Source organism: Homalodisca vitripennis, chromosome 5 (genome assembly GCF_021130785.1).
Source record: "Homalodisca vitripennis isolate AUS2020 chromosome 5, UT_GWSS_2.1, whole genome shotgun sequence".
Classification (NCBI taxonomy): domain Eukaryota; kingdom Metazoa; phylum Arthropoda; class Insecta; order Hemiptera; family Cicadellidae; genus Homalodisca; species Homalodisca vitripennis.
Genome location: NC_060211.1, coordinates 51,476,380 through 51,493,517, shown reverse-complemented (window position 1 = coordinate 51,493,517; position 17,138 = coordinate 51,476,380). Strand labels below are relative to the sequence as shown.

Sequence of the window (17,138 nt, the reverse complement as noted above, 5' to 3'; positions counted from 1 at the left end):
GGGAGATGTCTCATTTGAAAGATGTAATTAAGACACATCCAAACGCTTTAAGATTTTTTTATATTGGATTACTAGAACAAATCTTAAACTTGTATAAATTTATCATTTAAATATTGAAAAAAATATTTTTAACATGAAACGTCTTCCATAACTTTGTTTTAAGAAGTATGGGTATAAATATGTTTAAAGTTTAACATTGATCTAATGGAGTAGATTTTAAGGTTATTTTACAACAGGATGATCATGAAATTGATTATTTTGATCAGTTTGTCATTTTGCTGTTAGAATCCAATGATTATTACTGCTTCACTTTTATTGCAACCAATTAAACAGTAAAAGGATGAAAAGAATAAGTCTTATGAGAAAGTAACTAACTATTTATTAATTAAATAGATTCTGTAGGAAATATAGTAATTATAAACTACTTCATTTTTAAACAACAGTTAATTGCATTCACCTTAGTAACTATGTATCACTAGGAAGTATGTGAATAACAAGATAAAGTGATTAAGTTAGCACCATTCGTTTCTTCATCTGCCTAAATTTTAATTAATTACTAATCAACATTAAAATTAAAACAAAGGAATAGGAACATATAAACCGTAAAAAACTTACAACATAAACTCTCAATTTGTCTTAACAAAAATAAATTGATTACTTTCATTTGCTATCACAGAACCAACTTTTTACTTTGTCAAGCATAGTCTAAAAGCTTGTAGTACACACAATATCTTCTTCATTGTCAGATAATAGTCATGATTCCTGAAACAGAGGAAAAGTATTAGTATAACATTGTTCTTATGTTACCATTACAGATGGCTCTTAATAAGTCAAACAAAATGGAAATGTTTAAAATCAGCAAACACTAATTTGGGCATCTATCTATATTACTGAAAGATTTTCTTCATTTTTATATAGTGATTTCAGCTATTTTAAAACTAATATTATAAATACATATTTGGTATCAATCAAAAGTTCTAAACTCTAGATTTGCCCTTAGAAGATTTGAAATACATCGACTATAGAGGTCTGCGCCACGGCCTTCCACAGTTTCAATGTTAATCTTATGAGAATAATTTTGATTAGTATAAAAAGCTGATTACTGAAATGAACTTGACCAATAAACTTAATATCAGACTATTTCTTTATGATGGTTTACATTTGTGTACAATTGGAAGGATCTAATTAATTTCCTCATAGATTTGGTTTGTTTTTATAGCCTTAGCGAGACAAGGCGTGTGGGTAGATTTTGTGTAGCATTCATCTAAGTTTCTGTTTTACACAATATCTAAGCATTACTGACCCAATAATTATAATTTTGAGATATTTCAGACTACTCTGTGAATAGTCATGTAAACAAAAACATCAAAAGATCATCAACCGTGAAAATTTAGGAACCCAGAGTTTCATAGAATCCAAAGATTCTGTGTTACACTAAGCACTATGTCAGAGGGTGTCATTAGACCAGTAGTTAGACCTAATAATTGTGCACTAGAGTTCAACCATGCTACGAAAATCAGAGGTTCTTGGATCCTTGAATTGAATATAAGATTATACTCGTACATAAATTGAGAGTTTTTGTTAAATTGCATGTGTTTCAAATTAACTATGAAATAGAAGAAAGAACAAATCTTAAAGTAAGATAACTCCCGGTAATTGGATTAAAGTTAGTTTATCTCAAAATTTTCACATTTTTGGGTTGATTTTTTATGGGTTATATTATGATCAGCTTATGTTGCAGATAAGCAATCAAGATATTTGATATAAGAAAAGATTAAAAACAAAAGTCAGTGTTAAATTACTTATTAGATACAAATTTCTCAACAAGTTGTGCTGTGGTGGACGCTGGATGAGAAATCCTAGACTTAGCAGTTCACTGATGTGGATACCGGCACCTACTCTTAGATATTCCACTTTTGTGCTAGAGTTCTCTTTTGGATATTCAATGGACGACAAAACTTTCAGCTACTCACCTTCTATAATTATGTACGCAGCATACACCACCATATCAGGTTCAAGAGGAGACTTGAAGTGGAAGTTGAACTCAGTTTTAAATATAATGTATTATTTCTTTAATTTTGCAACAAAAGCTAAAAAACTTTCTATAATCCATTTCACAACTTTGTTAACTTTTGCTGATTATTAACGTTTTTCAAAATTCCTCTTGAGATAATGTGAAATTTGTTGACATTTACTCTTAGTCTTAGATGATATCCTCCTCTAATATCCCAAACAAAACACACGTTTCCTTTACATGTTAAGCACGTTGTATGATTCGGCAGGAGATAACATGAGATACATTGAAGTCAGTGCTGTGGAACTGAAAGTACAGTACTGTAACTAATCAGCCTACAATGTAATACACTAATACAGTGCACTTACTGCAATAAGATGGTTTTATAATCCAAGATGATCATTACATCACTGTAACTTTGTCATTATTCAACCATCATTTTTGATCGCTAAACTGACAGTGTTATTTAAAAGTTTCTTTGACTAGAAAAATTTAGCAACTAACATTATATAGTATATGATGTAAGTTTAAACATCAACGAAAGTACAAAATGAAAACATTTTAAATTTACGATGAAAATTTTATCTCAATAAAATTGCATGTATGTTTTTTCCTCTCATCATATTTAGGGTCATTTACTCCAGGCAAAGTGCAATAATTTTTAATTCTATAAATATTGAGTAGCATTATTGGCCGAGTGTTAGCGAAGCTTATCATTCAAAGAGCTGCAAACATTTTTTCTGTCTGTTTGCCACCCATCTGTTAGCAGGATATCTTTAGAACAAATTGAGCTATAGATTTCAATTTCTACAAAAGAAAGATCAAGTTAATAATAGTGCATACCCCTCCCTGTGATTCAGGATTTTATCTTTAGCGAAACCTGTTACGTAACACATAATCTGGCATATTTCTCCGACCTTGTTATGTTTCATAAAAAAAAATCTAGAATTTTATTTAAATATCTACAAGCAAATATTTACTAACAAGTGAAGATGAAGAAGAGAGGGTACAAGTCAATCAGCTATTCCTGACACTACCAAGCAGGTTGAAACCATGCCCCAATACCATGCCTGTAATGTAATCATTTACTCTAGGAGGATTCACTTCAGTCTGTGTTATACCTGCAAGTAGAACATATACTGGGTATAGCAAAAACCAATGTATCACTTAAATTTAGGTAACCCTATGGATGTCTAGGAGTGGAAAACCAATAAGTGAAAATGTTGAGATACTGGGGTAAAAATATTGATCGATAGATTTAGTTTAGTGTGGGGGATAGCTGTTGGAATGAGTGGGGCTCCCTTTATGTTAAAGGTTTTTTCAAGCTTAAACATGACAACATGACAGAGTATTGTCTCCCTCCCCTGCCTCACAGTCTTCCCTGCCCGCTATGACTGGAAGACGATGTGAACAGAGTCAGCTTCCTCTTCTTTTAAGGTGATATGACTGAGATAGTGCCTGTTACACCACCTCATGAGGTCTTCACAGGAGGGCTTCCCCAACCTTACACATCCTGATTATCCTGTCACTCCGGAAGCAGTGCTAAGGTTCTTTTAGGACTGAGTGCAATGAGGGCAGAAGGTACTTACTTTCTTGTCCTAAGTGAAATATATGTACATTAAATTTGTATAATTGGCAATAGCCTTTATTTAATTTCAATAAACATTGAATCGCAAAAAGTACTTGCTCCGCCGGGACTCGAACGCGGATCTCTCACTTGCCGGTTGAATGTGCTACCATTACACCACAGAGCCCTCACTTTTTACGATTCAGTGAGGGCTCTGTGGTGTAATGGTAGCACATTTACCTGGCAAGTGAGAGATCCGGGTTCGAGTCCCGGCGGAGCAAGTACTTTTTGCGATTCAATTTTTATTGAAATTATATATATATATCTAATCACTTACTGGTTTATGAAGATCATTAGTGTTGAACAGTTTTTTTAAATAGTAGAATCAGATAATTAAAGAACAAATATTTTCTGTAGAACAAATTATAATACTCACCTCATTTGTGTAATATTTAGGATTTGTTTCAGTCACAAACGGCAATAATTCATAAAAACATTCTGTAAAATCAGCTTCAGATAAAAAGTTGTAGTCAATTACAAAGGTATCTCTTTGAAACATAAGTCTCAGTCCAGACGACTCTTAATTTGCTAGAATGTCAATTTACTATTGGTTGGCCTTTGGCCAGTCCAACACCCCATTTAACCTAATGGGTGCCAGGAAGTGGCTTGAACCATGACATTGTTATTATGGTTTAACTTTATTTAAAAACTAACCAGTGTTAATTCAAAGCAATGACTTCACTGTCTCTATCACAAACCAATGAACCTCATATCACATTCCTAAGTAGAAACAGTACTTAATAAAAAATTATGTTAATGCTTACCTAATATTTTGTCGATGCATAACATAATGTTGTTTTTGTGTCCTTGGCTTTAGTAGCTCAGTTATTTGGAAGATCTGACTAGCCATTCAAATGAGATATTTTATTGATCCTCAGTGCTTTCTTCCTCCCCAATGAATTTTGGGTAGTATATACTTCTTGTGAATGTCAAGAGCCACAATCTAAAGCAAAATTGCTTAAATTTTGCTGATGACAACTGAATACCTTTATCTGTGTTGACGGTGAGATGTATAACATGCAGTATAAAACCTGCACACTTCCTCAATTAAAAATATTTTTTATTGTAAATTCTACCCGGGCGAAATATCATGTTTTAGCTACTGCAAGTCTGCTATCATTTTATTCTTCGACCAAAATATATGCTTGTATTGATGTTTTTGCATGAGTGGTCTATGTGGTCTGACAAGTTAACTTGCTGTGAAGCACTATGCTGGATTTTTGTATGATTTTCTTCTGTAATATTTGCTGAATTTGGACTTAATCTTTTTTGTAGAGAAGTGGACTTGAGTTGTCTTGGGGGTTTATTGCTGGATTATTCATTTTACAGTATTGTGTTGATGTATTCAAAGCTGGTACCGAGGGATGATTAAGATTATGATCATGTGTGTAAACACATTCTAAATATTCACAGCCCATTGTGAACAATTACACTAGTTCACAGTCCATAACAAAAAATATTAATTTTCTATATTTATATTAAAATGAACTCCATTCATGACCATTGCTAGCTTGTAATGTAATTACAGAATTTATCCAAATGGCTTTTTTTACAATAAGGAGAGGCTGATCCCCTTTTAAGCCTTATTCTGTCAGTCCCCATGGACTACAGGTGCGAGGATCTTATCGATCAAACAGAATAAGGGAAAGAATTGATAGAGTACAAGGTCAATGGTACAGTTCAAGGACTTTAGCTGCGCATGTGACCTTGAATGTGTGGTGGTAGGCGGGAGAGGTGGCGGGGTAACATTATGCGCTGCGTCCCAAAAACATTTCTTGTGACTCAAGGGTAAACATCCTCCTTTCAGGAATCGTATTGGCCCAAATAACTCATCACACTCGCTAAAATCAGTCTGTTTTGTGACAGTGCTGATTGTGGAGGAATTAAATAATAAGAGAATACCAAATAATAGCAATAATAGGACTTATCCTTATTTTTCAGTTGTTATAGTGTTGTTTAATGTATTTTTGAAAATAACGTATTTATCAATACTAATCTGCAAATCGAAATAGTGAGTTTAAAGTCATTAAAGAGATTGTTGAGCCTTCATCTCAGCGGCTAGCACGTAAACAAAACCCACCACACAGATAGGGTTTATTTGTTGAAAGGGTAGAATTTGGGCCCCACGAGCACAGTTAAATTCCTCCAACTGTACTCATAAAATGTGCCATGGTCACAGACAGGATTTGAACCTATGCTACCTCTAACTCAGATCCAAAGTCTGACGTCTTAGACCGCTTGGCCATCAGCACTCCCATTGTTGACACACATATTTAAAATGTAAACAAGATCATTAGCCAATAGCCTGTACTCTTTTTTATAATTTGTGCAGCCCTTAAAATATCATTTCTTGCTTGCGCCCCAAAATTCCCTCCAACTTTTTGTGCCCCTGGACCTGAGCCCATTTATTTCAGACGTTCTCAAATGGCGTACTTAATTTTTAAGTAGTTATGTAGCACTGAGACAATTTTTTTAATATTAAACAGAACCCCAAATGTGCTTCTTAAAATCATGTCTTTGTCTATCTGCACAGTAAGTCTATTGTCTATAATTTCCAGTTCGCCATTCAATTGTGTATAGTACAGACTATGTGTGAATGTCACTGCCATAATCCAAAAACAAAACTGCTAAAATTCTGCCGATGACAACCGAATACCTCGATATGTGTGGATGGTGACAAGTTCACTGATCAGTACAGACAATCAGGCAGAAAAGGAGGTCAGATACTTTTCAGACAAACCTCGTACAATTGGTCACTAAGAGAAATCTCAATCTCTGCACTCTTACCTTATATCATTGCTCCAGCACAGATTTCACATTACATCAAACTGGACCATCATCTGAAACCTTTCCATGAACAGCTTAATTATTTCTATAATTTACCTGTCGTAAGTGATGAGACAATAAAATAAATAATATCTCTACAATTCATTCCATCATGTTCTACTTCATGTCCCAATGTCTTCTAATTTACTCACCACAAATACGTTTTCTTTTCATTTCATAAAAACATGCTGCATCTAGAATTCTAAATAACTACAAGCAAAATATTTACGGAAGTTACTAACAAGCAGAGCCGAAGAAAAGCATTAGCGATTCCTCATATTATCAAGCATGTTGAAACTATTCTAATAGCATGCTTGATAGTATCACTACAGTAAATTTAAATGTTTAACTATTAGTTTGAAATTAAAGTAAAGTCAGATCATATTATTACTTATAGAAAACTACAATTTATAATGTTTTGCATTGTTTTAATATAAAACCTACAATTTAATGCTAACAATCATCAATCTCTAGATGAAGAATAAGATGACTATATTTATTTCTATTACTTCTCTTATATGAGTTCCAGTATTACTTCTTGGAGACATAAGTAAAGAGTTTTCTAATCTTAATTTTGTAAACCGTTTATTGCAATTTAGTCTTAATAGTAATAAAGCATATGCTATTGTGTCAGTTCCCTTAGCTTTGCCTGCAATAATTGGCAAAGAATTCAAATGGACTTTGATCGATTGTGGTATTAGAGATTTTGCCAAACATTAATGTGGTAATTAAGTAAGTACTAAACAATGCAATGTTATCTCTCAACATCTTGTTGCTGATGTCTCGACTTCCAAGGTTGTGGGACTTCTAGGGTATGAGTGGCAGGCTAATTTGGCTGCTGATGACTTAGAATGAGACCATCGATGATCTGATGACCAAAGTGGGTGAGCTGAGGGTGGAGTAAAGGGTGGGCACAACAGCAACAGAGAGCAGTAATGACCTCGTTTAGTACCAGAGCTGTAACAGCTTCCAGATCTTCAATGTACCCAGGTGTCAAGAAAGACACCAATTTTCTGTTGCCAGATCTTCAATTGGAAACTAGGTGTCAATATTAGACATTGCACACTTGAAAATTCATTAATGCTGTAGAGTCTGCTGTGTTCTGCAATTCAACGTAGTAAGAGAGACGAAATTCTCTTCTTTCATGTGACTTCCTAAAGAGGGTATCAAGTGACAAGAAGGAGGACATGTTCAGAGTATGGCTGAAGTCTGCCATTATGATTTAAAAAATCCCAATTTCTGCTCTATCCCTACCCCTTCTCATTATCCTAGGATGAATTTCACTTTGCCTAAAACAGAGACATTAGATGGATTCCTCATATATAAATTGAAATTTTGCCTAGTATAGGTCAGGTGAGTAACTGATATTCAGGATGAAAATAATATCTTCAAGAACCACCAAGTTTTTACCCACCTCAATATCTATGTTGCAATAACTAAGTACTCATTATGTTGCCGAGAGTACACTTTGAATACTGAAACCATGACAAGAGCAAGTACTAAGTAGAATTGCAAGGTATTCTATTGTTTTCGTTTTGCTGGATCCCTTCAGATGGATGTTAACTCCAAATTCCAGAAGTCATGTCTATGATAGTGTCAGAGCTCAGGCAGTGCACCAAGAAGAAGGTGAAATGGAATGTAACAACATTCGCATTGAATCAACCTTTCCCACCATAGCTGTGGTTTTCACATTGTGCATGTGTATAAACTACCAGTGTATCACATCTCTTTTGAAAATCCCGACTACACCACCGGGCTGTCACATCCTTATTAATAACTCATACTTAAAATGTGGGAAAATTTGTGATTTTTTAAACACAATACAAGCAGTTGTCATTTCAATACATTTATTATTGCAGAATTGAAAGATCTTTAACACAGTGTTCTGCTTGAAGCCAAAATATTTTAAAATATAAAAATAAAAACTTGTTTCACACGTTTGTTCTTAGTTCCAAAATGTATTGCTCTAGTCAGTAGAATAACATTTTATGCTTTAAAAGTAATTTAAAATACCCTGATAGGCTGTCTTTGGCTACTTACAAATATAAATGGTTAACATAATTATTATAGTCTACAAGTTAGAGGTTCAAAGTACCATACAATTAGGCAAACTATTCCAATCACTAAAAAAAATGATGTAATTGATTGATATTAATTGTTGAGGTGAGAAGTATGATCACTTGTTAAAAAAATGACACATTTATAAATTTGTTGTAATTAGTGACACAATATTTGATAAATTAGTCTACAAAAGAGTATATGATGAAAGGCTAGTGTGACTGTGCGCTACTGAAATTAAAAGCTCCTGGAAACTAGGCCACACACAGCGTACATTGGTATGACCTATATAAACGTGGCATGAGTATTTCTGATTTATGCCAGAGTAAAATGTGTTGCAAACTTTTACTTTTAAATATTCAACAATATTTGAGTAGCCTGAACTAGTAAAAAATAAAAATTTTGTATTAAATCAAGTAAACCAAGTTATGTTGTTGATTATATGAATTATACAAATATAACCTTGTAAAAATAAATGCACAACAGAGTACAGATCAATAACACCTTGAAAACTACATTTATATTGTGTAAGTACTATTTTTTTAAACAGTTTTTCTTTACAATGAACCATTTGATTTAAAATAAAAAGCATTTATAAACATGGTGTAATTTACATATTATATTGAAAAAAAAACCAATTCACATAAATAAAATTATTACCTTTGGAAACATACTTAATTTTGTCCAGTAAATTTACCAAATTTTTTTTATTATGAAGTTTCTGTTTGTACTGTTAAATGAAAACGAGTCAATTATTTCTATATCTAACTTTTATTTGCCTCTTTCATATCATTTTTTTGAAGTTTAGGGTTGAAAGAAATTGAAAAAAAACATTAGAACTCACAAAAATTCACTTTATAAATAGACTGTTGGAAGAGTGAGAAATTTATTCTCAAACTCTATTATTTCCACATAAATAAAAAAAAGAATGATCAAAACATTATTGCATTAAAAAACATAATGGACATCATTTATTAGCAATTAAAATTATCTACCTAATATATACACCCACAATGTAATTATGTCTTCCAAGTTTATCCTCATATATGGGGTGAAGTGAAAAAGTTCCTGCAATTTATAGTTACCTACAATCAAGCTGTGATTGCTCAATGGTACATTTCTCTTTGTATGGTTGGCAGTTCTGTGGGTGAAAGCAGGAGGTGCCTGTCATTTCTATTACTTCCAAAAATAGTTGCAGGCTTTTGATAAAGATTTGTTTTTAATGTTTGATTTTGAGTTATCGTCTGAAGAGCAGTGTCAGCATCAAATTGTGTTCTTTTTTTTTACTAGGAAAAAAATTCCTAACAGGTCCATTAAGGTCTCTGAGACCTTTGAGATGCTAAAATTATGGGAAAGATGCAATGAAAATATACCAGGGTACAATTTGGTAAACGTGATTTCATGAAGATCACATTAACAAAATTAGCCTCCACCACAGACAACAGTGTTGATCATTTAACTATCAATGCTATTTTCTCTGAACTTGAATTTGATATTGGAATGTTCACATAATTATCATGGAGATTTGAGCAAACATTGTGTTTTTGGGCATTTACTACAAATGTTAATCTTGAATGAAAACAAGTCAGAATGGACGTGTCTCATGATTGATGGATTTTAGAGATGTCAGTTTCTAAAAAAAAAATTGGAAAAATGATGAGACTATTGCCATCTTTTTGACCCTCAGAAAAAGATTGTTCTTCAGATGAAAACTTAAAATCCAATACAGTCATTTGTTAAAAATAAACCACAGATTTTAATGGTAGTAATAAACAAGATACCAGATGGCTCAGTATTTTCACCAACAGCTTTGCCAACTGCATGAACTAATTATCCCCATCTCATAGGTGTTGCATAACTTATTATTTTAAACTAAAACATTCTTATTACTCAACAAAAACATATACAAAATTGAGTCAGCCTTCATGTTCTAATATATATTCTGTACATACAGCAATCACAGAGTCCCAAAATTACTGGTCGTTTGAAACTACACACAATATTCAGACTTATTGTAGTTCATAAATACAGATATGGGTTTTTAACCCGAGCACAAGTTATGTCTTTTAAAAATATGAATTCCCTTGGACTAAGCGCACAGTTTTTTACCCATTGGTTATGAAGAGAGCATTTTAAAAATACCTGTTTGGGATTATCACATTTGATGTATTTCCATTCATAACTACAACCAAAGCAACGTGTCATTTTTAGATAAATATCCACATAGTAAAAGCCTTATCATTACCTGAAGTATATAACTAACAATTAAGTAGCATGACGTTAGAACACTTAGCATAACTTATAAAACTAATAAGAAGATACTAGAGATTGTGACTGGCCTTGAGTGTTAATGCTTGAGTGATATAATATGAATAATCAAGTCATAGCACACACAATCTGATAGAGGCAACAAAATGATTATAACTTTAATATTGATCGAACTTGACATAGCACAAACACGTAAAAGAAGCAACACAAATGGAATTTCACTAAATTTCAACTTTTCCATGCTGCAGATCTGTATTTAATAACACATTACTGTATCTGAATATAATTATTTTGAGTGATAAAATAGTAGCTGAATTATTTTAATAAATAATAAATCATTATGTATTAAATTGTACATTTAAAATTTCAAGAATAATTACTAAGTATGTTTTTACAAAATTTGTTGTATTTATTACTTATTGAGTTTATTTACAACAAACATATTGATTGTGGTTTTATATTAACAGAGTTTGACTTCATACCTCATTCTGAAATTGTGTAAACTTCTTTGTTTGAATGGGAAAATATACAGTTATTCTAATAAGTACTATTGTTAATGCTGTTAGTTTTTTATTAACTTGGTAGCCCAATTTCTTTTTAGACTTTAAAAAAATAATTTAAAGTAACAAATGGGAGACTGCATATAAATTGTCTTTCACACCTTAAATAAATGCAAAACTTTAATTTAACTATGTATTTATGGTGAACATTACAGAGACAGACAAAATAAATTTTGAACTTGATTTGAATATTCTGAGCGAATTAACGTCTGAGACTAATTTATTGTGGTAAGGTTGGCTGCACTCCCAATCTCTAGTATATACAAAGTAATATTTGCGTATACTCAGGACATTAACACTAGTAATTTCATCAGTTATGAATTTAAAAAATACTAGTAAAAATAATACTACAAGTGTTGCAATTAATTATAACTCTAAAAACCATGGTCTTAATTTTAATTAATACAGACAATACAATTGTTTAATACATACTCCTCAATAGAGGACCACAGTTTAGTATTACAACTGTGACTAGTTTATATGAATTAATATTATAATATACATTTTGTTTGTATTAATTATTTATGTTCTAAATTTTTATGTCACACCTGGTACCCTAAATCATGATAAGAAAGTAAATTAGGCTACGTCTGATAAGAAAAACCCCAACAAGTCATTTTTATACAATATAAAATTATGCTTAAATGATTTGCTTCTTAGTACAAAACATGATATGAAAGTGAGTAAAATACTTTTATATGACAGTTTGCTTTGATTTTTGTTTGGTTTCTAAATTAAGCAACAGAAACAATACCCAAGCACTAGGTTCATCAGAATACCTAATTATTTATCTGAATTAGGAAAAGAATACTATTCCTACTTTACTATTGATAATACCAATTAACATGCACAAATAACGTAATTAATTTTTGGGGAAAAAATTGTAAGTATCTAATTAATATAACTGATTTTATAAACTCTTTAATTAAAATTTACATTATACTTTATTTTAGCCACTAGTGACATTATCAAAGTAAAACTGTAAGAGAGAAAAGGTTTTCTGTTCATCTGTCACTTCATGTTTTGTTCCAGAAGTTTTTCAATCTATAATGACTTAAGACAAATTGTTGGGGGACATTAAATCACTAAATTGAATAAAAACCTATTTCATAATAGTAAAAAATGTAATATTAATAGAAGATAAAATTGCTGTATTTGTGTAGACTATGGAATTCAAGACACATGCAAAAATGAGTACAAAAGACTACAAAATCAAGTAACTAAATTCCGTTTGGAAATTAAAATATGTATTTATTCTTTATATTTATTATGTTACTAACTTCATCACAGCTTTAATGATTTTTCAAATAATTAACAATTAGTATGAAATTATTACTATCTTATTTTTTATAAAAATAGTACTCAACTACAAGTAACATAATAACCATACAGAATAGATAGTCAGTTCTTAAACCAGATCCGTAATAAATGTAGTATGAAAGGACAACAGGAATTTGGACATTTGCCATCATTATATGTTACAAATAGTGTTATACCTTTTGTAACATATAACAATGGCAAATATCCTAAATCTTGTTACACTTTCAAACCACCCATCGTCAATAACTAACTTTAAACAAAGAATATGTAGTATAACTTTTTATCGAATGCGTTTATTACTTTTGAAAATTAATACATATATGGATATTTTTGAGTGAACCAACATACATTATGGTGTTACAGAAGTTAAAAAGGAATAATTGTTAAAATAAATCAAGTTTTATTGCAACACTTTATGTACAGTGATTTCCCTGTGAAATATATGTTTTTATTAAAGGAATTACATGTAGCCTTTTCCATTTTAAAATTATAATTCAATCACCGAAAATTTATTATAATATTTATTTGTAATTCATTCATTGTCTATAAAATATTTGTATTAAAACACAATGTTTGTCTATTTAAGTGACGTTGATTTAGAAGTTGTTGACTTGTTTGAATTTAAATAAAATAAATAAATGTAAATGTTCTCTACAAAAGAGAATTCGGATCATTCTAAGTTAATCATGGCTTATAATCAAATATACGCATACAACAAACAATAAGCCACCTACTTGCAAAGCTGTGTATTGTGTTTTTCACAGCAAGTGCAGATATAAGTATTGAAATTGGTGAATATAACTATGTCTGAAGATACCAATTTCTCTATAAAAACATTCATTGATTAATTAATTGAATTGTTAAATAAAAAGGACAAGCTGATAGAACATGATTAAACACTATTACGACCAACGTATTCTGAGAATTGTAGCAAACAGTACAAACTCACGACACAGATTGCAACTTATGCAGGAATGTAACATCACTCGTACAAGAGATTTTTAGTGAAATAATTGCTAGTTCCTATGAAATCATTTCACACCACAGCTTTTCAGTACAAACATACATTTAGTAGTGGACCACTAAACCACGTGCATCAGTGAAAAAAACACTCAACTTGTGAATTTATTTTGTTCAACACTAATCAATGAACAGAAAACTAACCTAACAGTAACACATTTTCTTATGGCATTAAAAGATCCTGTATTTTGTCTTTGAACTTAATTTAAGATGTAATAAACTTACAGAATATGGTTAGATTATAGAAATATCAATAAAACTTTATATTTAGAATATATTGAATTTTAACAACATTACAGCTTATTTATTTAAAGAAAAAATTAATTCTAGTTTTTAAATTTTAGTACGAATAGTCTTTTAAAATAAACCCTTTCAGTTCCAGCAGCTGTATCTACGGACGTAAAAAAATACCAACATAAAATTCAAGTTCCTGCTTATATGGACATTGAGAAACATTTTTATAAAATATAAAACATGAAGTTATATATAAGTAATAACAGATTATAGTCATTAATTCTTATTCAATTATATTATGTATTTTATATAGCATATTACTGGTGATGTAGAAAATTGCTGGGATCTTTGCTGGATACTCTTCAAACTATGGCTGGAATAAAAAGAGTTAAACACTTTAATTTTAATGTAAAAATAAATTACTATTACCTTTAATACACTACAAAGTAGTTTTTGTTTATACCTGGTGTCTTAAAAGTCCTCCCCCCCCAATAACTTTCTTTTGAATAGTCGTGGAGATAACTTTAACTAGCCACTTTAATGAGAGAGTACCATTAGAGACCTATAGTTTTTGCCATTCTTCTTCTTTCTATAATACCTTTAAAATGATGTGTCACTTTCTAGGGGTTCCTATTTAAAAATTTTGACTTACCCCCAAACTACCCATTGGGGGGGGGGAGGGAAAAATTTTCATACATAAAAATCTCCTTAGCTACATAAACATCCCCACAAGCAAATCTCTTCATCTCTATTCATAAGAAAGTTCTTAGGGGGTGGAGTATGGGACTTTTAATACACCTGGTACAAACAGTACATTAAAATATATAAATAATAAGTTGTCATATTTAATTAGCATACATGAAAGAATATGTTTAGTTTCTTAGAACATAAGAAAAGAGTAATGTTTGACATACATTCAAACAAAAAATGCTTGGACCTTGAAAGCAGAAAAAACTTATCTTAAATTTAATTCAACTTCTTTAAACACTTTTATTTGTGTCTCACACTTAATTTACCTTCTTCAAACTCTAAACTGCACACAGCCAAGCTCCAATGACCTTACAACTGAACACAACCAAACATTATACAGCCTTATAGAATTAATAAAATAGTTTTTATTACTTTTTCATAACAATCTTGTTAGCAAAATTACAACCATTCTTAAACACATGCTAGCCTATTTTTAATCTCTCACTATAATGATATCCTTTAGAATTAGCCAACAGTCTATATTAAACTTATTTTATCCTTAGCAAATAACTATTTTTGGACTAAGAAATACTTCACACAGCTTAGTGATAAGGTTCTGATTTTGTTAGTTGTACATTGAAATACCTATTTTTAAACTCTTGGATGTTTTAAGACAACATGAGGAAGATTCTTTGATACCAACACATAGATGTCATATTTCATGGGAAATTTGATGGATAAACACGTTATAGATGCGAATATGACACAGTGACTTGAAACGAATTGTTTGCCATTACAGAGTGGACTTAGAGAAACTCAAAATAAGTCGTTGGCTAGTAGGAGGGTTAATCAAACTTGGATATTATGTACCTTGTGTCATACGCAAGTTCGGATAAGTATGCATTGTACCTGGTTCATACTTTAAGGAAGGTTTTCTGATGTTTAGTTGTTAATAGTTATGATAATGAATCCTATTAAATTAAAATTTTACATTATAAACCTCTGATTGGTATTTATATTGTTTATAAACACTGTTGTTAAATTATGTCTGTTCTAAATAATAAACCTTAAACTACATTTTAAAATTGATATGCCAAAAATTGCTATGCCAAGAAAATGTTATCAGTGCTAGGTATTTTAGGTAACTAAAAATGATGTGTTATCACATCGGTACAGGGCACTGAACACTGAAACAAGGATTTTTATTTGACAGGCAATCATCTTCAATTTAAAACCTGTTGTATCAAAATTAATACATCTCTTTTTATAACTCTAGGTATCAATGTTACTTTTACTTCCAGCTGCTGAGCTATACATCCTCGGAGAACAATCCTACTGATCAATTCTGTTACAAATATTGAATACCAAAAAATCAAAATTATTATCAAATTTAAAATGAAATAAAAATGGTGGTTCATGACAAAAATATGTTGTTAGTACCACATAATCTTTTAGTTCTATAATTTTTTTTAGTAAACCATAATGTAAACTTTATCTACATTTATTTCCTAAAAAGTCACTGCTCAAGGTTGGGTATTTCCAATTTAACACCACTTTATTTGAAAACGCACGTAAGCAACTTTTTGCTTTTGTTTTATGTTCTTTTTTCAAGAGTTAGCAGATCTGAAACCAGACTTTATGGATTTTATGAACCAACAAACATCTAACCCAAATCAAACAGATTGAGCTCTGCATGAAGTTTTTCTAGTTCAAAATTGGTTACACATTCTAACAAGAATACATTATAACTTATCAGGCTACATCCCCTATCCCAAAACTACATTATAAATTTGTTCTAAAATATTAAAAAAACTAAAAATATAATTTAATAAAATTTGTTTTATATTAAACATAACTAAAAACTTAACAGTTGTAGTTTCAACAGTTGTAGTTAACTTTAAAGTGTAACTCATGTTTCATTTTAAAAATTTAACCAAGTTTATTTTTATTATTTAGAGGTAGTACCAATAATACTGTACATTACTAATTGTTCGCATGGACAATACTACGGTTTTTAATACTAAATCTTTACTGATTTTGTTCATTTCCTATATAATGAATAAATTGGAATGCACTTAAAAGTACTTAAATAATCTCTTCCATATTCAACATAAATGAAAATAAGTATAAATCTACTGGTAAATATAACTAATAAGTAAAAATGCAACATCGGAATTGTTACACGAACTACACAATATAAATTGCTATAATGCGTTCTCTACGACACTAACAGTAACAATACTATGAAAGATCCTAGATTACAAGGCACAGGTCTATGTTGTAGTCTTGTGAGGAACAATTGATCATCCAAACAACAAAATACTGAAACAATAGGAACTGTCATGACTAGGCATGCGCAGGTGAGACGATCATGCAGGCTTCACTTCATCTAACACATGCCCGTCACCATCCTCACTCTCTCTTACTCTGTTTACTGATGAGGCCAACATCTTCCTCCGCTCCTCACGTTCGTACAATGACAGTTTCTGACGATTCATTGGCGAGCCTACAAAATATAAAC

At 31.1% G+C, this 17,138-nt stretch overlaps 1 protein-coding gene across 4 annotated transcripts in view; it reads right to left on the bottom strand.

Moving 5' to 3' along the window:
• Positions 1–359: 359 nt before the first annotated feature.
• The window catches only part of LOC124362171 (NPC intracellular cholesterol transporter 1), a 127,124-nt gene continuing 110,345 nt past the window's right edge, over positions 360–17,138 (bottom strand). For 2 of the 4 annotated variants that reach the window (XM_046816421.1, XM_046816424.1), the window contains one exon: positions 8,298–17,123. In XM_046816421.1, coding sequence (XP_046672377.1) covers positions 16,987–17,123 — 137 coding nt within the window. In that variant the 3' untranslated portion in view covers positions 8,298–16,986. Of the gene's footprint in view, positions 763–6,428; positions 6,489–8,297; positions 17,124–17,138 lie in introns of those variants that run through there. The other 2 variants (XM_046816422.1, XM_046816423.1) reach the window with 2 other exon arrangements.